Source organism: Siphateles boraxobius, unplaced genomic scaffold, assembly GCF_051911475.1.
Source record: "Siphateles boraxobius isolate OS27281-9 unplaced genomic scaffold, OSU_SipBor_1 6, whole genome shotgun sequence".
NCBI classification, from domain to species: domain Eukaryota; kingdom Metazoa; phylum Chordata; class Actinopteri; order Cypriniformes; family Leuciscidae; genus Siphateles; species Siphateles boraxobius.
The window spans coordinates 28,407,222-28,433,953 of record NW_027509186.1 but is presented as its reverse complement, the minus strand read 5'-3'; the positions used below and the strand labels follow the sequence as shown (position 1 = coordinate 28,433,953).

Genomic DNA, 26,732 nt, shown 5'->3' with positions numbered 1-26,732 from the left:
CAGCTTTATCTAAAAAAACAACAACAACAATGTTTCTTTCCCCCTTTGTTGACAGGCCTCACTGTTGACATGCATGCTTCTGATATACCATGTGTTTTACATTAATACAATACAAAATATAGGTAGTGGAACAAGTTGAGACCTTTACATATTTGGGCACTGAGACTGAAAGGTATCTATCCTTTAATCAGAATGTGAATAGCGTCTATAAGAAGGCTCAACAGCGCGTATTTCTTTTTCTGAAGGTTGAAGGGTTTTAATGTGAGACAGAATATCTTGATAGCAGTGTACCATTCTCTTGTTGAATCAATTATGACCTTTAATATTGCATCCTGGTTTAATTTTCTTTCTGCTGAAAACAATAAAAAATTATCCAGAGTAATCAAACAGGCATCTAAAATTATTGGGGCCCTGCAGATTCAACTTGTATATCTCTATAACTGTGCAGTAAAGAGGAAAGCAGTCTCCATCGTTACTGACCCATCTCATCCTCTGTACCCCTCTTTTCAGTTACTGCTATCAGGTTGCCGCTTTATAGCTCCCTTGGCCAAAAAGAAAGCTTACAGGAACTCTTTTATTCCTACTGCAATTTCTATATTAAATAAGACCAAAAAGTTGTATTAGTATACTGTGTTTAAGCCTTTATTTATTTACATATTTGTAAGGTACTTTCTTTGTATTAATTGAGTTTTATGATGTGTGTGATTGTACTGTGTATATGTGAGCCTTTTAACCTAAGACAAATTTCTATCACTGGTTGATAGATAATAAAGTTTTTTTAATTTGAATTGAATTTAAATGGTTTGTAAGTCATTCATGTTATATAATAACATCAATAGCTTGTGTAACCAAAATAGCTCAAAATAGATGAACAGATTCAATGCTGCCCTCTGCTGTCACTCTCAATAAACTTTTTGACAGGATAGCAGACCATCTTTTGTCAGATAGATCTATCCATATTTTTATCATAATTTATCCTGAATAAAAGGTTCAAGGAGCTAATACATGTTTCACAAACTCATACATCCACCATAATTTAAATTAGATTATATGTGGGAAATTAAAAGGTAGAATATTAAAGTTGCAAAACCATAAAGCTACACGTAGGCTTATTAAGTACTTTAGTAAGCATATTAATAATAATAATAATAATAATAATAATAATAATAATAATAATAATTAACCGAATACATATAGTAGATTTATTTATTATTTTATATCACAAAGATTTAATGGGCTATATGAGCATGATTTATTCATGTGTTTCTTAGCTTGAGTGTTTTAGATTTAACAAAGGGATTCCAAAAGCAATAGCCCATAATTACTTTTTGCTCAATTTCATATCATTATAGATATAAAATGTTAAAATAAAACAAACAGGAGAAATTGAAATATTCACCAAAAGATTTTTTATTATTATTATTTCTGTCCAATGTTTAAAATGAGATGTGCATTGGAATGTGGATTTCAAAAAACCCTTAACTGCAAGCAAATGAAAATGAAAACATGATACATAAAGAAACATGATAAGAGATATTGCTGGCACTCTGTCACTGTACAAACAAACAAACAAACTAAACAAACTAAATACAGAGCTGGAAGAGAAAAACTTGAAAATACCTTCAAAATGTGAAGTCAATTTGACCAGCTTGAGTAGTTAATATAGTAGCAGCAAACATATTAACAATACCTCATGGTTTTGTCACAAACCAAGTCTTTATACAAGTCCTTCATATCTACTGGGCATAAGCATAACCTGTCAGTTTTAATCAAGCATCATAAATTCATCAGTGATATTCAAGAGTTTTTCTGAAAAATAATTTAATCCTACAAAATCTAATTCTCAGTTATAAACAACACAAAAATAAAAATAATATAAATCACAACAGGGAATTACTGATTTGAAATCTAAAAAGCTTCCTGAGAAAAATCTTTGGTCCATTAGTGGAAAACCAATGAAATCATTATGATCTAAAAAACCTAGATATTTCTTTAAAAAAAATCCTTCACAGGGGTCAATATTTCTAAGGGAAAACTATTTAAAAAGGATTTTATGTACTGTAAAAATGGTTCTTCTCAGGTAACTAAAAATGTTTTACATTAAAGTCAAATTAACACTGACTATATCATTTTAAGGGATCCGGTAGAAATTGTTAAATTTACAAATAGGCTACATGTTAACTGGGAAGTACATCTGTTGTAACTAACAAGTCTAATTTTTTATTGTTTAAAAATGTCAAAATAATGATGACAACTTGTAAAGGGTCCATGCTGTGGTCAGTCACTCGAGTTTTTTTTTTACATAAATATTTTTATAGGTTTTGTACTGTTTTGTTACTATACAAACAGAAGTCAGCAACCTGTCTATATTTTACAGAAGTGCTGCTGATGCCTTGCTATTGAGCAGTTTTGATACAGGAGACTGACCAGCCATAGATGTGCAGGTGCTCAAAGTCTCTCAGAAGAGCCCTGGCGGTCGGGCAAGACGTGAAGCTGGGGATGTTCAATGCCATTGTTGTGGAGATCTTCTTGTTTCTGCAAACCGTGAAGTTTATTCACCAATTCTGTGATAAAAACCTGATGAAGATGAGGAGGAAAAGCACATCATAGAAGAATCTTTATAACGAAAGACATGATGGAATGTGTCAACAGAGTAGTAATTGAATGAAAACAAGCGACTTGTCAACATAAGACCGGGGGGCCAGTTGAGAGGTTGACCAAGTTAAGACGGTGCCTTAAGTACTAGTCTGACCAACTAGCAATAAATTAGGCCTAAATCAGACCAATCTACCCTATTATGTAACAGATTTAAAATAGGTACGATCAGTCTTGAAGAAAATAATTAGATGACTAACTTGTAAGACTATAGTCTAAGAAGTTTATGAAGTTTATCGGAGTCTCTGGGCTCCAATCTTCGTAATTCATTTAATACATCTGAGATAATTTGACAGATGCCAGATCTTCGTGATCATTGATCTCTGGATAATTTGGTTCTTCAAGGGAATTTGCAGATTTGCAAATACTCAAACGCTGGCATCAACACAGTAACATAATGACATCATATAATTTAAAAAAGGAAATTGCCAAGCAGGCGAAATGACATAAAATTTAAAATCGACAAATGAAACGTGTCAATTTTTCTAATATCCAATTATTTCCATTTTTCACAAGTTCTTCTAGTAGAGGCTTTACACTTTTTTGAGGTAGCCTATTGTAATTAGCAATTCATTTCATTTTACACACGAAGCGGATAAAGCTTCTTAAGGGTCAATAAAATATTTCTAATAGAACAACATTTTTTTAAGCTATCTGCATCTCCTGCACTTCATGAAGCCATCCGTATAATAGCTGTCAGGATTTAAATTTATGCATGGTTCAAACTAACTGTATGTAATGTGCCTAAGGATCCAATAAAATTATGAGATAATTATTCCCTCACAAATAAATCTCTCAATGAGAAAAGTTGGACATTAAAATTTGTTTCTAATTAATTTTAAAATTGTTATTATGTAAATAAAAACATATTTCAATTTTTATTTTTAATTATTAATGTCCCTGGTTAAATAGGGTGCTCTTGTAAGAAAGTAGTAATGGCTGGGACAGGCAGTCAAAACTTGTGTATGTGAAATAAGCCTGCTCCTGAGCAGGTTTGAACTTACGGACATTTTAGCTATGAGCAAACTTTACAATGACATTCGAAGAACCTAACAATCCTGGATCATGTCAAATCGTCAACATGTCAAATGGGGGTGTCTGGACCTGGGAGGCTCAAGGGCAGGCCCTTTTGTCTCAAAATTGATTGTGCTCCTCTCTGATAATTGTAAATAATACAAATTATTATAAATATTATAATAAATAACAATACACTTATACACCATTGCCACTAACAATAATAATACAAAACAATATTATATATATTTTTTGGCGAAAGCATTTGGCGGAGGTGAAGTGGTAGGCGGAGTTCCCCTTCAGTCAGTCAGTCGACCCCACGTCGAGAGAGGCCAATCTACTGGGAGTGAAACTAAATGAGCCAATGCACATTGGTGTGCAATCATTTGCATCAACTGTTCAGCCATGCAGCGCAGGTATATAATGAGCAGCAGGTGTGATTGCACTTTAGCTTTTTGCTTCGGAGCCGAGCAATTTGATGCTGTCTTCAAGTCTACAGAACTGTAAACTACGAGCAAGGTTTTCGGGACCTCTCCACATTGGTGGCCGACACAGCGTGGCAGCGCGAGCGATCTCTCTCTCTCTCTTTCACTCTCTTTTGTTTTTGTTTTCATTGAGCAAACAAAAGCTGTTCTGGACCACCTCGAGGTGGGTCGTGCGATGTCCACCTTGGTGGTTCAGGAAACGCCATCTCTGGCTGTGTCTGCCAGACATGAGCGAGACCGACAAGGTTAGGTTCCTCAACTCCCCAGTGTCCCAGACTGGCCTCTTCGGCGATGCGGTCGAGAACTTCGCCCAGCAGTTCTCGGCTGTACAAAAGCAGACAGAGGGCATCAAAAACATCCTGCCGCGGCGGTCAGCTGCTGCCTCCAACCCACTGCGCGCGGCCCCTCAGTCTGCTCGTCGCCGGGGACGTCCTCTTGCATCTGCCCTCGCTCCCGCGCCGCAGCAGTAGCCTCCACCTAAACGACGCCGTAGAGCCAGTCGCAGGCAGGCCGCCCCACACTCTAAGGACGGGCGACCCAGAGATGGATGGGACTGCCCTTCGGGAGATGGTGACCGCACCGCTCCCTCCCCCGGAAGAGGGCAGGGTGGAAAATCCGTGGAAAATCCTTTTTTTCCTTTTTGTTTGTGTACCGCTGCTGGCGTCAAAACCAGCGTTACCCAAATTCTTAATAAAAGAGAAGTTTCTTTCACCTCTGTGTCCGAAGAGGGCCCGAAGAGCAGTGGTGGGAGAGAATCCTCACCACTCTCATCCGCCTTTTCTATCGCCAACAGGTAGCAGTGTGCAGTTCGAGAATGCAACCAAGCTGCCTCCTGCACCTCCTGCCCCGTGGAACCAAGTAAGTGTTGCACAGCACACTCAGACTCCGCTACAGGCTGCCTTCCAGAGAGAGCATCCCGAGCCACGTCCCTGTATTCCACCTCGCTGCCTCACTACGGGTATGCCTATGGTCCCTTTGGTCCTGCTTTTACGGTCTCTGCGAGCCTGGTTAGCACTCCCCAGTCCGTCTCGCTGGCTCATTCGGACCAACAGACTTGGCTATGAGATTCAATTCGCCAGGCGTCCCCCCAAGTTTCGGACCTTCCACTCCACTACAGTGAGATCAGCCGATGCCCATGTCTTACTGGCAAAGGACGCAATAGAGCTGGTCCCTCCAGCCGATATGAGGTCAAGGTACTAGGGTCCCTACTTCATTGTACCCAAGAAAGGCGATGGGTTACGACCGATCTTGGACCTGGGAGTTTTGAATCGTAGTCTCCACAAACTACCCTTCACAATTCTCACTCAGAAACGAATTTTCGAATACATCCGTCCCCGAGATTGGTTTGCAGCGATCAACCTGAAGGACGCGTACTTTTATGTCTCGATTCTTCCTCGACACAGGCCATTTCTGCGCTTTGCGTTCGAGGGTCGAGCATATCAGCACAAGGTTCTGCCCTTCGGGCTGTCCCTGTCCCCCCGTGTCTTCACGAAAGTCACAGAGGGGGCCCTTGTTTCCATGAGAGAACAGGGCATTTGAATCCTCAACTATCTCGGCGACTGGCTCATACTAGCCAGTTGGGTCTTCAGCACCTCAGCCAGTTGGGTCTTCAGGTCAACTGGGAAAAGAGCAAACTCTCCCCCGTGCAGAGGATCTTTTTTCTCGGTATGGAGTTGGATTCGGTCGCCTCACAAAGACTCAGTTAGTGCTGAACTGCTTGAACACGTTCAAAGGCAGGTCAGCGGTCCCACTGAAATTCTTTCAGAGCAGCGGTAACCCTGCTCGGGCTGCTACATATGCGACCACTTCTGCACTGGCTTCACGGCGGAGTCCCGAGATGGGCGTGGCATCACGGCACTCACCGGGTGACAATCACCTCGGCGTGCCGCCAGACCTTCAGTCTGTTGCCAGACCCCTTGTTCCTGTGGGCAGGAGTGCACTTGAAACAGGTGTCCAGGCATGCTGTGGTGTTCACAGATGCCTCTGCCACCGCCTGGGGTGCCACGTACAACGGGTATGCAGTGTCAGGAGTGTGGACGGGCCCCCTAACTGGCACATCAACTACCTCGAGTTGCTAGCAGTACGTCTCGTTCGAAACGCTTAAAAAGGCCGCTACAGGGCAGGGACGTGCTGGTCCGTACGGACAACACTGCGACTGTTGCGTACATCAACCCACAAGGTGGTCTACGCTCCCGTTGCATGTCGCAACTCGCCCGCCATCTCTATCCTCTAGAGTCAGAAGCACCTGAGGTCGCTTCGTGCCATGTATGTTCCCGGTGTACTCAACTGTGTGGCTGACGAGCTGTCACGAGCTGTGCTCCCGGGAGAATGGCGTCTCCACCCACAGGCGGTTCAGCTGATCTGGAGAAAGTTCGGGGAGGCTCAGGTAGACCTGTTTGCCTCCTCAGAGACCTCCCACTGCCAGCTTGCCAACACTGCGACTGTTGCGTACATCAACCCACAAGGTGGTCTACGCTCCCGTTGCATGTCGCAACTCGCCCGCCATCTCTATCCTCTAGAGTCAGAAGCACCTGAGGTCGCTTCGTGCCATGTATGTTCCCGGTGTACTCAACTGTGTGGCTGACGAGCTGTCACGAGCTGTGCTCCCGGGAGAATGGCGTCTCCACCCACAGGCGGTTCAGCTGATCTGGAGAAAGTTCGGGGAGGCTCAGGTAGACCTGTTTGCCTCCTCAGAGACCTCCCACTGCCAGCTTGCCAACACTGCGACTGTTGCGTACATCAACCCACAAGGTGGTCTACGCTCCCGTTGCATGTCGCAACTCGCCCGCCATCTCTATCCTCTAGAGTCAGAAGCACCTGAGGTCGCTTCGTGCCATGTATGTTCCCGGTGTACTCAACTGTGTGGCTGACGAGCTGTCACAAGCTGTGCTCCCGGGAGAATGGCGTCTCCACCCACAGGCGGTTCAGCTGATCTGGAGAAAGTTCGGGGAGGCTCAGGTAGACCTGTTTGCCTCCTCAGAGACCTCCCACTGCCAGCTTGCCAACACTGCGACTGTTGCGTACATCAACCCACAAGGTGGTCTACGCTCCCGTTGCATGTCGCAACTCGCCCGCCATCTCTATCCTCTAGAGTCAGAAGCACCTGAGGTCGCTTCGTGCCATGTATGTTCCCGGTGTACTCAACTGTGTGGCTGACGAGCTGTCACGAGCTGTGTTCCCGGGAGAATGGCGTCTCCACCCACAGGCGGTTCAGCTGATCTGGAGAAAGTTCGGGGAGGCTCAGGTAGACCTGTTTGCCTCCTCAGAGACCTCCCACTGCCAGCTGTTTTATTCCCTGACTGAGGGAACACTCGACATAGACGCACCGGCACACAGCTGGCCCCGGGGCCTCCGCAAATATGTGTTTCCCCCAGTGAGCCTACTTGCAGAGACCCTGTGCAAAGTCAGGGAGGACGAGGAGCAGGTCCTTCTTGTGGCTACCTATTGGTCAACCCGGACCTGGATCCCAGAACTTATGCTCCTTGTGACAGTCCCTCGCTAGCCCATTCCTCGGTGGAAGAACCTTTTGACTCAGAGACGGGGCACCCTATGGCACCCGCGTCCAGACCTCTGGAAACTCCATGTGTTGTCCCTGGAAGGGACGCGGAGGTTCTAGGTGATTCACCCCCAGAGATACTTAACACCATCACTTCTGGACGGGCGCCGTCCACGTGACGTGCATACGCCTTTAAGTGGAACCTGTTAGTCGAGTGGTGTTCTTCTCGCCGAGAGGACCTCCGAAGATGTTCGATAGGGTCCGTGCTTTCCTTCTTGCAGCAAGAGTTGGAGTGAAGGCTGTCTCCCTCCACCCTCAAAGTACATGCTGCCGCTATTTCAGCATATCACAACCGCATAGATGGCAAAACAGTAGGAAAGCATGACCTGGTTGTCAGGTTCCTTAGGGGGGCGAGACAGTTAAATCCTCCTCGACCCCCCTCCATACCCTCTTGGGACCTTTCCCTGGTGCTTCGAGCACTCCAGGATGCTCCCTTTGAGCCTTTGCAATCAGCAGACTTAAAGCTTCTCTCTATGAAGACTTTGCTACTGGATGCACTAGCCTCTCTCAAGAGGGTAGGGTACCTGCAGACATTTTCGGTTGACGAATCATGCCTAGAGTTCGGGCCAACCATGTTGTACTGAGACCCCGGCCTGGCTATGTGCCCAAGGTTCCTACCACTCCCTTCAGGGACCAGGTGGTGAACCTGCAAGCGCTGCCCCTGGAGGAGGCAGACCCAGCCCTGGCTTTGCTCTGTCCTGTTTGCGCTCTGCGTCTGTACGTGGACAGAACTTAAAGTCTCAGGACCTCAGACCAGCTCTTTGTCTGTTACGGAGGCCAGCAGAAGGGAAAGGCTGTCTCCAAGCAGAGGAGCCCTGCATGCTCAGGTTGCATGCTACCTCCACGAGAGGCGTTGCATCTTCCTGGGTGCTCGCACGTGGCTCCTCGCTAACAGATATCTGTAGAGCTGCGGGTTGGGCGACACCTAACACATTCGCTAGATACTATAGCCTACATGTAGAGCCGGTCTCCTCCCGAGTTCTCACCCTAAACAGGTAGAAGCACTGAGAGGCCCGGCTCTGTCGGCTTGCTGCACCCTACTGTGCACCCTTATTGGTCCAGAGTGAAAATCCTGTTGAGTCCTCCAACACCCTCGGCCCGGACATGGCGGAGCGTCCGGTGCCAGGCCTTTATCCGTTGAATCCTTGACAACCGGGTCTAGGCTGGGTCCCATATGTGTGACCCTACGCTAATACTATATCTGTATTTCTTCCACTGCTGTACTTAAACGGAAGCCCGTGTCCTTCCCTTGGGCTAAGTCACCCAGTATTTCATATGCAGAACAACCTTCGTGCTAGTACATATGTATTCCCCACATAATTCCTACTGGGAAGAATGTGGCTTCTGCAGCGTCCCCCTTTCCTCATAGAAAGGGCACGCTTTCCCAGTGTTATCCAAAAATCTCACTGTGTGGGTTATCACGGAACAACAGTGACAGGCATACTCTGTGTCAGTCCTCTCCTATCGTCCTTCCAGGCAAGAAGGGGCCTGCCGGGGCGGACAGCTTATCAGGCTCAGCTCCGCAGCAAAAAACTGAAGTGCAATCGCACCTGCTGCTCATTATATACCTGCGCTGCATGGCTGAACAGCTGATGCAAATGATTGCACACCAATGTGCATTGGCTCGTTTAGTTTCACTCTAAGTAGATTGGCCTCTCTAGTGAGATTCCTATTCGTCGGTCTTGACGTGGCATCTCCGTTCCCTCCTTCAGGGAACGAGGGTAACCATATGTAACCGAGACGTTTCCTTTGTAGCCAGCGCTACACTCGCCGCGAGTCTTCACACTACACGAGCAGAAGGTAACGTTAAGCTAATATGGAAAAGTTACATTTATCCTACCATGCTACTGTAAAAGTTGCGGCAGCATGCGAGTTGAGTTTAAAAAGTATAACTCGATTTCAGCTGCATTCTGAGTGTGACAATGTCATTCGTTTTTATCCAAGACCATATAAGTGTTATTAACTCGGGGAAATACATCTAGTGAAATGAAAGTCCATGTCCAACTCCAAATTGTAAGGAATTAATATATTTGATTTCATAGTAACACTTTACAATAAGGTTCATTTGTTTATCATTCATGTATTAACTAACATGAACTAACCATGAGCAACACATTTGTAATTGTATTTGTTAATCTTAGTTAATAATAATACAACTGTTAATTGTTTGTTCATGTTATGTCACAGTCAGTGCATTAACTAATGTTAAGAAATACAACTTTTGATTTTTATAATGTTTTAGTAAATGCTGAAATTAATATTAACTAAGATCAATAAATGTTGTAGAAGTGCAGTTCATTATTAGTACATGTTAACAAATTTAACTAATGAAACCTTATTGTAAAGTGTTACTGATTTCATGATAGCTAACACTTTCATGCATATAAAACAAAGATACAATTTACAACATCAACAAAACTGAACATGAATTCCTCATAATTACCTTCTTGATTCTCACTGTTTTGTTTGGTAAAGTAAATAATATTTAGTAATATTATCATAATTTCCCTATTTTCGTTTGATGCGTTATGCATTCTTATTGTATCAACGTCTTTTTATAGAATGCCAAGGAAAGAAAGGAAAGAAAAAAACAAACAAAAAAAAAACAAGGATCTCTTCTTTTTTTTTTTAAGTGCCCTTTTTGGTCCTTCCGCCCCTGCCCCTGAGGAGGTCTGTGCACGCCACTGCATTATAGTATGTTTTACTAGTGCCAGATTTTTTTAATTTCTTCCCATTATTACATTTAATCAAAACATGTGCAATCCCTTAACACAAAACTTGAGAGTTTTGTCTATTCATCAACACTGTCAGTCACTATTTCCTAGAGTGTGACTGTCACAGTTGTGTTCTGTTTAGTTTGTTTTCATTGGACTTGTCTGCCTGTCATCACGTTATGTGTCGTCTTCTCTGTCATTATCAGTTCATCTGTATCACCTGTGTTTAGTTAATCATCATCATCATCTGTATCACCTGTGTTCTGTTAATCAGTGTCATCTGTGTTTGTATTTAAGTTCCGTCTGTTCAGTCAGTCTTTGTCCGATCTCCGTTGTATTTAGGGTGTGTTGCTGCCTGTTCTGTCTTATATTATCATTAAACATTCATTTTGGAATTATATCCTCGCCTCCGTCTGCCTTCCTGCAACCACCCGTGACAGAAGATCGGACCAGGCCAAATGGACGACTGGGCTATATTTGTCGCAATTGCGACACGGAATTATTTTCCTTCACGGATAAGTTTGTTCACCGAGCCGTCACTAGCACCCTCGATGACGAAACCCTCAAGCTGCTTTTCTGGATCGGGGCCAATTTCCACCCGGCCACCGACCTCGCAAACACCGATGGACTGAACTGGAGGGAAGCCATCGGCAGGTGTTTGGTGAGTGTCACGTCCTGATCCAGAAAACAACCACCATCACCAGAGTCTCGTCCCGCCGAGACCACCCTTCCAGCGTCTCGTCCCGCCGAGACCACCCTTCCAGAGACTTGTCCCCCGAGACCACCCTTCCACCGCTCGCTGAGGGGCTTCCAGTCCTCAGCACTATCTTGGACAGTGGATCCCTGGGATTCAACTGCAGCCACCGGGTCCAGGATTCCCCATCGGCCCATCAGTCCACTGGCTCACCCTTGGCTCCTACCCCCTTCATATCCGCCATGGTCCATCAGGTCAACAGTTCCACCAGGCTCCCTCGTCCCCCCGGATCTGCCTTGGTCGCTCGTCGACCTACCCTCACATTTGGACTGCACTCCTCTGGCTACGCCCCGTCCCTTCGTCCCCCCGGCTCCATTGGACTCCTCACTTCCTTCTGCTCCTCCTTCTGCTCCTACCTTCTTTGTCCCCATCTACACCTCAGTAGCCCGAGCCAGCGGCTTCCCAGTGTCCCTTTGAACCCTCTGCTCTACCATAGCCCGGCGAACTTCCATCTCCTCCCTGTCATCCTCCCCCATCGGTTCCGCCTCTGTCCGTCATCGCCCTAAAACCTCCTGCCTTTCAGCCTCCATGGCTCCTCCCTCCATCTGCTCTACCATGGATCTTCATCCTTCTCCCTGCCTGTCATCACGTCATGTGTCGTCTTCTCTGTCATTATCAGTTCATCTGTATCACCGGTGTTTAGTTAATCCTCATCATCATCATCTGTATCACCTGTGTTCTGTTAATCATTGTCATCTTTGTTTGTATTCATGTTCAGTAAGTCTCTGTCCGATCTCCGTTGTATTTGGGGTGTGTTGCTGCCTGTTCTGCTGTCCTGTTATATTATCATTAAAACTTTGTTTTGGAATTATATCCTCGCCTCCGTCTGCCTTCCTGCAACCACCCGTGACAGTGATTCACCATTATGTCAAACACTGCAGGGGGTTATTTTGTTAAAAAATAAAACTATGTGCAAAAAAGGAGAGATCATGTTTAATTTAATTTGTGTGATAGAATGAAAATAGCTTACTTCTGTGTTGTTACTGCAGGTATGAAGGATGTCCTGTAAGAAATAGAAATCAAGAGATTTGATAAAAAGCATGACACAGATCTCTTCCCTGCTGAAAATGAATTTCCATCCTAGTCCAGGATAGTTTACGCTGTTTTTATTCTGCTCTTGCTGCTGGTATGAGCTAAATGACCAAAAAGATCTAGCTGGTTAAAGGAATATATTCATGTTGTCCCAAAACCATATGGCTTTCATTCTTATGTGGAACAGAAAATGAGAGGAAAAACAAAAAGATGAAAGAATTTGCATAGAAAAGTTAATATGATTCCATTTTGGGTGAACTGTTCCTTCAATGCTAGTTAAAATACACCACATACATGTGACAAGCAACTCTTCATCAGTATTTTCAGAGAGCAGATACCTTAAGCTTCTCTATCCTTTCTTCATCACTCTGTAGATCCAGTAGCTCATCAATGTTCACTTCCTCTGGCATATCCTCTTCCTGTGAGGAGACAAAGAGAGTCACATTTAGGGCCTGGATCATACCAACATGAATGTGTTTGGCAAGAAAATCTGGTCTGAATTTCCTATTCAATTTGTCTATTCGAACCAATGTGCAACAAATGTCAGACAGACTGAATGAAAATAAACGTCCACTCTCTGACAGTAGTGGCACTTATGGAAATTATTAAATACCCTGGTTACTCTAGTACACAAAGTGCTGTGCAATGTTCCATTTCTGACACCCGTCTAGGGTGACCACTTAATTTTCTCTTTGAATTTCTCTGTAAAAATGTAAATGTGACTGCACCTTTGAAATGTCTTACCAAATTTATCGCACCAAAAATGTGTCTTCGTGTGAACAGTCCTTTACATTTAAACATCACTTTTCATGTACTGTAGAAAAAAAATTTGCATTGAGAAATATTATTCACATGTAATTAATGGTTGAATTTCTGCATTGACTTTAAAACGTTCACTGCGATGGAAAAATAGTTTTCTCTAATAGGAAATGGGGTAGCTGATATAATGCAATCTATTATTTATGGTGTGTACCTTTGTGTTTAGAGAATGATTTAATCTTAACTTCCCTTTCTTTGTGGCTTGGTGCAATACAAAATAAGCCAAGGGCAATTTTTAGATACTTCCGGTAAATCATTTACCAATGCCAAACCAGCTTAAAACCTGCTACCCACCAAATGAAAACAAGAAAAAGGCGGTGATTTGATGCAAATTCACAAAAAAAAACGTCTCGGTTACGTATGGTAACCCTCGTTCCCCGAGGAGGGAACAGAGATGTAAGTAAGAAGTGATTCTGACGAATGGGAATCGCTTGCGAGAGCCTATCTACTTCGAGTGAAACTAAACAAGCCAATGCACATTGGCATGCGATAATTGCACCAGCTGCTGTGCATCGTGGCTCGAGCATATAATGAGCAGAAGGTGCGTCGCATCCTTATTTTTCCGCTGAGGAGCTGGACCTGTGACTCGGCCGTACAGCGGAAGCTCAGCAATTGTGGCGATGGGACTTACGTCTCTGTTCCCTCCTCGAGGAACGAGGGTTACCTTACCTAACCGAGACATTCTCCTTCATCAGCTCACTACTATGTAAGTCAGAAGCGATTCTGATAAATGTGGATATCTACCAAAACGCCACGGCTACTGGCCCTTCCAGCGCTCCGCTTGAGCCTCCTGGCCTGACCGCAGTGATGGACAGAAAGTAGGAGCTCTAAGCAGAGAAGGTCAGTCACTGCTGTTCCGCAAGACCCACTCAGTGTGAATTATTGGATAACGCTGGGAAAGCGTGCCCTTGGGGAAGGGAACGCTGCGGAAGCCACATCCTACCCCGGAGGGAGGCACTGTGACGGTTACACATATGGACTAGCCAAGCAGGGTAGTACAACATATGGCAGTCTCTAGGGTGGTTCTAGCTTAGTTATTGGGGGGAAGAACACCAGCAGAGATGACAGAGCGGGCTCTGTCAAGGTAATACACGGCTTGTCCGCAGAGGAGCTGGTCGTAGAGGAATACACATATGGGGTCGCTGCAGGTACAGCTTCATATGGACACCCAGCCTAACACAGGTTCCACAATGCATACGAGTGTAGGCCTGGCGTCAGACACTCCACAACGTCTGACTGCCGCGGGTTGACGGGGGAATTCATAGGGTTAGCCATTTCTGGGGAACACTACTGGAGCAAATAGACCCACGTATCCAGCCGATGGGGGCGGGAGTGAGGTTGCAAGCCGACACTAAGAATGGGTCCTACGCGCTACTGGCCACTGGGCCACTTCTAGTTGAGTGTGCTCGCAAGGCAGTGCTTGCAGGTTCACTACCTGGTCCCTGAAGGGAGTGGTAGGAACCTTGAGCACGTATCCGAGCCGGGGTCTCAGGATAACTTGAGAGTTGGTCTGTCCCAAATTCTAGGTATGATTCATCGACCGAAAATGCTTGCATGTCCCCTACCCTCTTGATGGAAGCCAGAGCAGTCAGAAGCACTGTCTTTAGTGACAGGATCTTTTACTCTGCTGACTGCAGTGGTTCAAATGGAGGTCTCTGCAGTGCGCTGAGCACCAGAGACAGGTCCCAAGAGGGAATAGAGGGGGGGGCAGGCAGATTCAGTCTGACGATCAGGTCATGCTTTCCCAACGACTTACCTTCAACTGCATCGTGATGTGAGGCGATAATGGCAACATACACTTTGAGGGTGGAGGGAGACAGCCTTCGCTCCAACCCATCTTGCAGGAAAGAAAGCACAACTCTGATGGGACATCTTCGGGGGTGTTCCCGGCGGGAAGAACACCATTCAACGAACAGGTTCCACTTCAGAGCATAGAGGCACCTCGTTGAGGGGGCTCTAGCAGAAGTGATGGTGTCTACCACCGCTTGAGGTAGGTCACCTAAAACCTCCGCGTCCCGTCCAGGGACCAGACTTGAAATTTCCAGAGGTCTGGACACGGGTGCCATAGAGTGCTCCGTCTTTGAGAAAGCAGGTCCTTCCTCAGAGGAATGGGCCAAAGAGGTGATGTCGCGAGGAGAATGAGTTCTGTGAACCAGGTCCGGTTGGGCCAATATGGCGCAACTAACAAGACCTGCTCCTCGTCCTCCCTGACTTTGCACAGTGTCTGTGCGAGAAGGCTCACTGGGGGAAACGCATACTTGCGCAGGCACTGGGGCCAGCTGTGTGCCAGTGCATCCGTGCCTAGGGTTCCCTTGGTCAGGGAGTAAAACAACTGGCAATGGGTCGAGTCCGGAGAGGAAAACAGATCTATCTGTGTGGCTCCGAAGAAGTCCATCAGCTGGACCGCCTGGGGATGGAGACGCCACTCTCCCGGAAACGTAGGCTGTCGTGAGAACCTGTCGGCTGAACGATTGAGCACACCAGGGATGTGAATGGCACTGTAGCAATTTTCAGGGAAGAAGGAGGCGGGAACCGGCGTACAATCAAATAAACTTTATTTAAAATAAAACAAACAAACCAAAATACCGCCAGCAGCCCCTCGAGGACGACTGCTGGCTACCGAAAATAAACATAAAGAACTGCCAGCAGCCCTCGCGGACGACTGCTGGCTAAAATTAAACACAAATTCAAAAACTAAAACACAGGCCTGTTCCTCTCTCGATCATCAACGTCGTCGCTCCTCCTTTATGCTTCCGCTCCTCCGTGAGAGATGCGAGACCGGTGTGCTTCACAGGTGTTGCTCATTAGCAATCGCACCATCGGCCTCGCGCCGTTCTCTCACGTCCCTCGGCCATCCTGTTCGCCACAGGCACAAAGCGACCTCAGATGCTTCTGTCTCCATAGGAGGAGATGGCAGGCGAGTTGATACATGCGGTGCAGTTTTGTCCGTACGGACCAATACATGCTTGCCATGTAGCGGCCCTTTGAGGCAGCCCAGCGCAAGGCGTACTGTGAGCAACTCGAGGCAATTGATGTGCTAATGCAGTTGAGGCCCCGTCCACAGACCAGAAAGGCCCGTTGTACGTGGCCCCCCAGCCGGTGGCGGAGGCATCCGTGAAGACCACAGCATGCCTGGACACTTGTTCTAGGGTAACACCTGCCCATGGAGGCTCCGACCACGGGCTGAAGGTTTGGAGGCAGTGCGGGGTGATGTACACCTGGTACGTGCCGCTCTGCCACACCCATCTCGGGATTCAGCCGTGAAGCCAGTGCTAAATCGGTCTTATATGAAGCAATCCGAGCTGTGTAACTGCAGCTGCGGATACCATATGCCCCAAGAGCCTCTGAAAAAGTTTCAGTGGGACCGCTGTCCTGCTCTTGATTGTACTCAAGCAGTTTAACACTGACCGGACGCGCTCCTCTGTGAGTCTCGCTGTCTGGTTGACCAAGTCCAACTCCATACCGAGATAAGAGATCCTCTGCACAGGGGAGAGTTGCTCTTGTCCCAGTTGACCCAAAGGCCCAACAGGCTGAGGTGATGGAGCACCATGTCCCTGTGTTCGCACAACTGATCTCGAAACTGAGCCAACTGAGCAAAAGACGCGGGGTGACAGGGACAGCCCGAAGGGTAGGACTCTGTACTGAAATGCCCTTCCCTCGAACGCAAACCGCAGAAACGGTCTGTATCGAGTAAGAATCAAGACATAAAATTACGCGTCCTTCAGGTCGATTGCGGGACCAATGGGACCACAGACGTACCCGGGGTGGGGCAGCGAGGTTGAACACAGGGACTCAGCTCGGGAGGCACTGAGGCAGCCCGAAGCGGAGTCTGAGTGTGTTGTGCCACATTTACCTGGTTCCAGGGTGGGGCAGAGGGTGTGTGGGAAGGCTTGGTGGCGTCCCCGAGCCGCACACAGCTGCCCGCTGGCGATACAGGGGGACGGGAGTGGCAAGGTATGGAAGAATCGCTCACTGTCATCCGCGCCCTCTTGAGACCCAGAGATAAAGAACCTAACCACGCCATTGCCTACAGAGAGATGCGTCTCAGGTGCACATCTGAGCGAGCCCAGAGAAAATTCGTACAAGAGCAGCGTGTAACTGAGAGCGCACCCCCAGTTCCCACGCGGGAGCAGAGAGATTACGTTAGTGCTCGGCACATTATATTCCGCGCGCGAGCAGAGAGATTCGCGCTCGCGCATTATATTAATGTACTTTCGCGCTACAATAATGCGCTCTCGACATTTGACAGGAAAATAACGCCACAATTAGAATCTATCCTGAATCAAGCAGGCTTCATTCATGGAAAAGTCACTCTTTTTATTCACGTTTTTAGTTCTCGATATTTATATGCTTGTTAAAACTATTATCTACATACAACACTGTAGAAAAAGAGTTTTCAACGCTGTAAATAAAACAAAGATTGTTGGAGTATGTTTTACAAGAAAACACTATTTCAGTTTTAATTCAATGTTTTACTTGTCGTTTATTGTAATTATTTGTGAAATTTACTAGATAATTTTTGAGTGATACACCAATTATTTCATTGTATTTAAAAATAATTATGAAAAAGAATGCTAAAATTGGAATGGATCATTAATGTATAAATTAATAAATAGTATGAACAGAGCATTTACAATTAGACCTTATCCAAGGCTGAATAAAAGTATACTCACAATTGTGTAATTGAAACAATTGCATTATATGTGCACTTTCAGATGCATTCTCGCTTGACTGCCCACCACATAAATCAATGAATCCCTTGCTAAGCCATCCCTAAACATTAGAAGTCATACTAAATGAGTACTGTGATGAAATCAGAGGGTGGCATTGGCATAGCATGCAGGTTCAACACAGACAAACATTAGGTCTTATAGAGCAAAAAACAAAGTATTGTCTCATCTTCCATTCCACTCAGCAGCTGTCAATCTAGGCCAGACAGCTGTCACTTAGCACTAATCTATTGTGTGGGAATAAACAAGTATATTCCAGCCTCCTCAAATACACCTAAACTACTCATTCACACTACTCGATGTCAAAGTTCTTGCATTGAGAGATATAATTCACATCTCATTAATGGCTGAATTTCTGCATTGACTTTAAAATGTTCACTGCAGTGGAAAAATAGTTTTCTCTAATAGGAAATGAGGTAACTGAAATAATGTAATCTATTATTTATGGTGTGTACCTTTGTGTATCGAGAATGACTTAATCTTCACTTCCCTTTCTTTGTGGCTTGGTGCAATACAAAATAGGCCAAGGGCAATTTTCAGATACTTCCAGTAAATCATTTACCAATGCCAAACCACCTTAAAACCTGCCACCCACCAAATGAAAACAGGAAAAAGGCAGTGATTTGATGCAAATTCACAAAAAAATAATTTGCCATGTTTGTGAGAGAAATAGGAATGTCTGGTTAATGTACGAAACGTTTAGACACATTTTAACAATGTCAACTGGATCAAAGGATTAATTGAAAAGATCAGAATTTCAGTCATATGGATCACTTTTATGATACGTATTTTAGTGCTTTTAAATAATTTGTTGGGAAAAAGCAACCGGTGGAATTATTTTGTGTTTCACAGAAGACAGAAAATCATGCAGGTTTTGAAGAGACATGAGGGTGAATAAAATGAGAATATTAAAAAACTTACCATCTTAACAACACCAAGGATGGCAACCATACTTCTATTATCAAAGCTCCAAATTACCATCAATAGTGTACTGTACACCCACACAACAGGTTAAGAACTGGTCATGCAAGCCAGTGCTTTTCCTGATAAGGTTACGGATAACTACAGGGAACAGGGCTGGTGTGGGAGAACTTTCAAAATCCTGAAACTAACACCACTGTCGAAAGGTCAATCGAAGTAAGATCCAAGCTGAAAGCCCTACCAGGGCATCAGTGACCTTTCTTTTAACTCCAAATGCCACTGAAATGCTGTGAAACAAACATAACCCCTCGCACGATGAACATTCAGAGCAATCCTCCAGTCATTTCAAGTTTGTGCCTTTGCTTTTAATTCGTTCCTAAGCAGAGATGTTTTGCACAATGATTTGAAAATGGGAAATTTGTGTAGGAAATAATAATATTTAGACTCAAAATTTATGAAAAAAACAACACAATTAATCAAAAATGCATTTTTAGATCAATGATTTTGAGTATTTAATTTAGTAAATATTCTGTTTTTATTCTCATTAGTCTTACATCCTGTGGCATCAACACACTTTGGCTTGTCTCTGTAGCAATTCCCTAAAACCTCAAAACATTTCCTCCTGACAAAACATGAGTTCTTTCACCTTCAACTGGAAGCATGAGTGCTGAGTCAATCACTCCAACTGGTTTAGCATCACCCGATCCCCCTGGGCTGTGATTCAGCCTCTATTATTTCCAGGCCAGTAGCTAATGGGTAAGAGAGTTTTTTTCTTCCTGCTGTCTTTGAGATGGGCTGTTTTTTTATTCTTCTGAGTTTCCATGCCTTATTAACAGCTGTTACCCTAATTCAAATGCCCATCTCCTGTGTATTTGAACAATTATTTATATTTATGATGTAAGAACTAAGAATGTGACTAAGTCAATATTTCCAAACATTAAGAAAAGAATGTACCCAGTCCATTTTCAACAACTAGTCTGACAAGTGAGGCAAGTCTTTTTAAGATGCATCACTGGGGTTTGCTAAGGCAAGCATGATCATTATTATTGCTCAATCATAGAGCTAGGGATTTTAACAAAGCCATAACCGCATATTTTACACTTCCACATGTATCTTGTCCTGCACTCATTCTGTTTAGTGCTACAATTTTGTCCATAGCCTACAATGAAAGTCAACAGGGTATAGTATTATTTTGGACCCAATTGACTTTCATTGTGTGGATAAAAATAGTTAATTCTTCAGAATATCTTCTTTTTTGTTTGAGATGTAAGAAATTCATAAAGGTTTGGAGCAACACGGGGTGTGTAAATGATGGCAGAATTTCCATTTTTGGGTGAACTATCCGTTATATTAAAGGAAGGAGCCAAGCCATATCTAGAGACCATAGTATAGTGACTTGCAAGTGGGCTCTTTTAACTTAGTCCAGTAAGCCAATAACTAGCAAACACCCAGAACTACCAACATGCCAAAAAATACTCTGAGAAGTGGTTCTCAAACAGGATGACTGAAAATTATTTAAAATAAGCCAAAACAACTAAAAATCAAGGTTTTAATTCACACACTCAGCTATTCTTTCCCCCTTTATCCTTAAAGAACCAGGATTCACACTTCCTCTATGAGATAGCCTATAAATTTAAAAGTGAGATTTCGTACGTATAACGTATAATAAAATGTACGTATAATAAAATGTAAATCCAGCATGCAATATAATACAAACTTATAAATTCCATGGACATTAAAAAAAAAAAAGCCAAGCTCTAAAAATATTTTATTGGGTAGAAATTCTAGGTTAAAAATTAATTATAAAAATCCATATCCTTAATCCTTATAAAGTATATCACAAAAAATAGAAAGGAGCCTTCAAATATTGTTATGGACAATGAGGGGGCTTATAGTAAAAAAGGCTGAGAACCACTGACTTAGAACACTTTAGTAACTGCATAGCAACGCCCTGGCAACCACCCACAACTATAGCATTGTGGCAGACACCTAGCAATAAAAATTTTAATAAAATATTTTAATTATTTAAAATATTTAAAAATGCATTTAAAAATTTACGAAATGTAGTTCTATATTTCAGTTTTTAATAATTTGACATAATTTTGCTTGATAAACTACAAATAATACTGCATTTGCAAATCTTAAGTACTACGGACAATCTCAGCATCGCTAGCATTTCAGCGCCTCTCATGTCAGCTCTATCCCTTTGTATCCATCCAGAAAAAAATGTCAGATCGTTTGTGCATCATCTGTCCTCAGGACTCCATAAACAGTGATGTAATACGCTGTTCCACATTAAAGGCAAAAGTGCATGTGAGAGCAACAGGGACTGACATTGCATAATCTGACTAATTACATTATATGTGCCTTTGATGGAATTCTTAACATTTATTTAAAGACAATTCATAAGAAAATCCTTTTCACAAGAAACAATTTTTTAAATATTTGTACAGACAGAATAAATAATTTATCGCAGCCTGTGGTCATTAGAGACCTCTTTACTAACAGACCATATTAGGAACAAGAACTCAGCTGTGGGTCAACTCTGAAATGTAATATTGTTTATAAACATTCTAAATGCGGATCTTAGCTTCATTTCTTACATCTGCTGTTTTGCTCTTTGCTCCTTGTGATGCTGATACTGTATAAGCACTCTGGTAAAATCTATCCAGGTGCATTCATTTTTCTGATCATCATTCCCACGGGGATGGAGCTAGCATACAAACTAAGGTGTTATTCACCTAGACATTCCTTGTTTTATGACATATAACAACAATAGATTACCACTCCTCAAATTGAACTGATAAAAAATAAAAAAAGCATCTTATGCATTTAGGTGAAAAGTTTGTGTCCTTTACTGTCAATAACACAATATCATTAAGCTAATAGCACAGGTACGTCTGTAAGATGTCTGCTTGAGATCTGGAGATCTTGGAAACATCTGCAGTGTAAATACATCTGATAAACATCATAGAAAAAGCAGTTTTACATACATTCTAAACCATAAACATCTTGAAGACATATTCTACATGTCTATATGACATCTGACAGGAGATGTCTCAGAGACGTATTGCAGATAAGCAAACACTCTAAAAATACATTTTGCAGATGTAAAGGCAGACATCAAATAGACGTCTTTAAGATGTTTGTGTGCTTTTTCAACTGGATTTGTATTTTCTTTCTTTTACCTTAGATATCACGACCATGTTAGCATTTGCCTAATTTGGCTAATTTGGCTTACTTCTATACCAATTGAGAGAATGATATGCCTCAAAATACCTATGAGTGCATAGCCTTTTACATCAGCAACAAGATATATGAGAAGCGTTTTCTCCTTCCTTTTAAACATTGATGAGCCTGTTTATTTAGCTAGCCCAACATGATTGTACATGTTTATATTACAGAAGACATCTGCATGTTATTCTTTGGATGTGTTTTCCATAAGTTCATCAGAAAAGACTATTTTAGGTCTTGACTAAACTGTTTTAGAACCAATGCTGTTAACTATTACAATTTTTTTGGATTACACATTGGATAAGCCACATCTGTAGCACAAAGTTTTGTGCCTCTTGTTTGGACCCATGTTTGATAACATGGAATAAAGGACGAAGCAGCTTCTGGACTACAAACAGACATGCATCTGACCACTATGGGACTCAAATCTGTTTTTTAAAAAAAAGCTTTTATAGAGCTGTGGGCTAATGGTCCTACTTAATGGGGCTTGTGAAGCCCTTTGCATGGACCAATAATAGGTAGCAGGTAGTTGTTTTGTGGGATGGGGGGTGGAGGACAGTGGCAGAAGGGCTTTCTTTGTGATACAGTGACATATGGGGTCTTCATTTCCACAGCCCCCATCCCCCTTACTCATAAGAAACACCCCATGAGACAAATATACCATCAATCAATCCCAGGACCATAAGAGTAGGACGTTGTCGGGCCTGCTGCCGACAGGAAATGAAGGAGGGGATCTGATTACAGCCTCAGTGGGGGCTGTTTCTTTTTAGCACCAACATCACATCTTAAAGATCACAAAAAGATGACTGCTGAGAATCATCCAGTCATCATGTGATATTCTGCCATAATATACGTGTGTTCGGTGCCTGGACAACTCAAGTTCAATCAGACATACAAACATAATCAAATTATACTCATAAACTTATAATTTAAGAGTATCCTAATGTTTGCTTCACAAATGTGCAGGTGAAGTGACACAATGTGATACCTAATACTGTGGTTTGGTATCGTTTTATTGGAATTATTGGTTTTATTTTATTTTCAAAAGGTGCTGAAAAAGGACATTATTATTATTTAGTTTTTTTTTACTATAACAAACAATTAAATTTAAATGGAAAAAGTTTTTATATTTAAAAAATGTATTATTAAAACAACAAGTGAGTATCAAAAGCTAAATTTTACAATGTTAAAAATAATTTAGTAACACTACAATAAGGATCCATTAACTAACAATGAGCAATACATTTGTATTTATCAATCTCTGTTAATGTTAGTTAATAAATTACAACATTGTTCATGTTAGCTCAGGTGCAATCAATCATTTTAAAACTTTTGATATTAATACTGAAATGAACATAAATCAAGATTAATAAATGCTTTAGAAGTATGTTCCGTTGTTAATTCATGTTAACTAATGTAGTTAACTAATTTTAACAAATTAAACCTTATTGTAAAATGTTACCAATGATTTTAGAAGAAAATACTTTTTCAGACTACTTCAAAATTTAATTCGATGTATAACTTGCAATTTTTTTGTAATTCTTTGTGAAATTTACTAGCAATTTCTGAGTGAAACATTGTTTCAAAGTAAATCCTACACCATTTTTTTCAGTGTACAATTTAACGTTGAGAGTGCAAAAGCAGCTAGACCTTGTGTAAAAAATAAGGAATTTATGTGACAAAAAATATTTAGAGATTAAATACTACTTTAATTAGTAGCAGACATATTTGGAAATATATTATACAGTTTGTAAAACAGTGCAGAAAACCACTTGTTATTGATGTTGAAACTAAATGTGTTGGAACACCCCTTGGTCTCCCCTACAACATTTCATAATCTCCTTTATCGTGGCAGGACACCAAGTATGTTCCACTGACAGAGCCTATAAGCAAATCTCTGCTCACATCCACCATCACAAAGCCCAGTGACTGTGAATGTTTACCATTTTCCAGACAGCTGTTGGCAGAGCTCTCCATGTAAGGCAGCAAGCGCAACAACAAGTCACAGCAGCAGCGTCTTTAAGCATTTGAGATCAGCCCCCTGATCTTGTTGCTCATGGGAACTGGAGACTGAGAAGAAAAAAAAAAAATCCCCTCCATCCTAAAATACCCCAAGACACGGGAATGTGAACTAATTCAATATAAATTGTCAGCATTTCTGCATATCAGGCATGTTTACTGGTCTTGACCACCTCTTGTTTTTTCAAGCCTCCCAGGAGAACAGGACAAGTAGCCTGATGTAAGTATACGTGCTACATCAACAATCAGCTGAGTCAAATTATTAAAAACCCATTTAGAGATGCAAATTTCACGTCAAAGTGTAAGGTACTTACTTTTGTGGTCTTAAAGGGGTGGTATAATGCCCCTTTTTACAAGATGTAAAATAAGTCTCTGATGTCCCCAGAGACAGAGTTTGTATGTGAAGTTTTGGCTCAAAATAATTTTTTATGGCATTTTAAAATTGTCCCTGTGTTAGCAGCTCCGATTACCTCACGCAGACACGTACTAAAATTCGGCCTTTTATGTTCGACCCGAAGTCGGACAATGATGGAGAGACTCAAGAAGAAGTGACAACATTATGCAGCAGGACGTTTCTGAATGGTTAGTTGATGAATGCATGTTGCTGATGTTGAGTTAACTATCTTCAAGTCATTGATTAGCATATTCTTTCATGATAATCTATAAATCGCTAGTGTGGGAACTGTTGTAAAATCCCTACAGAGTGAAATGTAATTGCATTTGTGTTACGTACTGTATTGAAATAAATGTGAAAAGATGGATGCGACAGCTTGAGCAGACTCACAAATGTGCTCTACTACAACAACTCTTCCTCTTCTCAACACTGCCTCACCCCTTTTGTTGCTTGCGTATTCCCGGGGGCGGGGTTTATGTAAATTTTAGGGTTTGTGATGTCACTAACCCGGGGGAAGCTTGTGTAGTCCCTACCAGACGTTTGTTTTAAAAAGCGATTTCTGGAAAAAAAAATATCTCCCTTTGCTTTGAACTATGAGCGTCGTAACTTTGAAGGTGTTGTTTATGCTCAAACAGCAACATTACACACTAACTAAAGTTAGAAAAGTAAAATCATAATCAACCACCCCTTTAAATAAGGGATTGTCCGTAACAATTTGTTCATTTTGGGATTACTATCTTTGTGTTCAAGGTCATGACACTACAAGTTGTTTATTGGGGGCCATTTACACGACACGTTTTCAACTAAAAACTGAAAACTTTATGCGTTTTGGCCGTTCATTTACATGACAATGGCGTTTTGTGGGCCTGAAAGTGGTTTCAAAGTGCACATTTTTGAAAATTATGCCGTTATCTTCACTGTGCAAACTACAAAAACACGAATTTGTGAAAACGGTGGCACATGCATATTACGCGTTTAGTCTATAGGCGCGTAGTGTTTCTTTACAAAGTGACACCATCTGCCTGGCATGCAAAATACAGAGATTTTAATCGTTTCCATAGATCCCTGTGAACAGGGATCGTTTAGACTATGTTTTCGTCTGTTCGCGAAAAACAAAAAAAAACGTTTCTGTTTTTAGTACATCATTGTCGTGTTACTTAGAAAAATAATTTAATGGTGATATTTCTATGGGAATTATTAATTATATTATATCATATTATATACATTTTCTGTCTGACTGATAAACCTAACAGAATAAGATAAAGTTAATAAAAAATTATATAGAGTTCACATTTTGAATAAAGTTGTAATTTTAAACAGTTTTAGAGAAGAGGAGCTATGATAGAAACATGACATATTATATTTTCCCCTCAAAAATCTATCTATCTATCTACAGACACACAAGTTGGCTGGGGACACAGTATCATCATGGAGAAAAAAGATAAAATAAAAGTAATTGGGTTTGTTGAGGTAACATTTCTACAATAACACATAGTAAAAGTTGGCATCAGATTGTCATTGTTTACACATATATTCATGAGGGACACAAAAGGCAGTCGTTTAGTGGTATACCCAAGGAAAGGTTCACGCCCTTCATGAATAAACGTGCGGCATCATTATTGATCATTACATCAAAAGGTACTCAACTCTACCAAACGATATTTCGAAACGTACTTGCGAAATTGAAAATTCTTTATCACATTTTATCACCAGACATATTACATTCCATTCTGCATTCAAATTGTGTGAGTGACACCTGGTTCACAATTGAGAAACGCAGCCCTGGCTAGTAGCATGTGCACATTTCCACGTGGATAGTGATGCTTTTAAATCTATACCTCCCACTTATAGAAAACTTTCATTATAAAATATTGTTGTATTTTACCAATAAATGACTACACCAATATTACTGAGACCAGAACAGATTTACCAGCAACGCCTTTTGCTGCTGGCAGCTCATTAAATATTCACAGAAATTATTTGAAAATCTTAAGACTTCATTTTTTCTTTAATTAATTATATATTTTGCTTTAATCATATATCATTGGTCTTTGTTCCAAGAAGACTCACCCTTCCCAAATACAGCTCGTCAAGTCCACAATCTATCCACTTTTCCACATCCAGACGCTTCTGGAGTTCCTTTCTGTTATATTTGACGGTGACTCGTGCTTGTCTCTTCTGCACACTCAGTCCAGCATCCCGGCTTGTACCTCGGCTAGGTGAGTGGATCTTATTGTTATAACGCTTGCCCACCCGATTAGCAGCCATCTCCAGAGTGACTCTCTGGATGGACACTAGCATTCAAATAATTGATCAAGAGTCTGGCGGAGTAGGTGCGCTCCTCCGACACCTCCAGAGCGCGCTGGGCCGCAGGGTCCTAGCGCTGCGAGATCACTGCCTTACTC

At 42.4% G+C, this 26,732-nt stretch overlaps 1 protein-coding gene across 1 annotated transcript; it reads right to left on the bottom strand.

Moving 5' to 3' along the window:
- Positions 1-1,392: 1,392 nt before the first annotated feature.
- Positions 1,393-26,691, bottom strand: ppp1r14ab (protein phosphatase 1, regulatory (inhibitor) subunit 14Ab). Its single transcript, XM_077208619.1, has 4 exons — positions 26,398-26,691; positions 12,549-12,629; positions 12,149-12,181; positions 1,393-2,577 (listed from the first exon to the last, which is right to left on the bottom strand). The coding sequence occupies exons 1-4, from the start codon at positions 26,626-26,628 to the stop codon at positions 2,449-2,451; spliced, it is 474 nt and encodes a 157-aa protein (XP_077064734.1). The 5' UTR covers positions 26,629-26,691; the 3' UTR covers positions 1,393-2,448.
- Between the last annotated feature and the right edge of the window lie 41 nt (positions 26,692-26,732).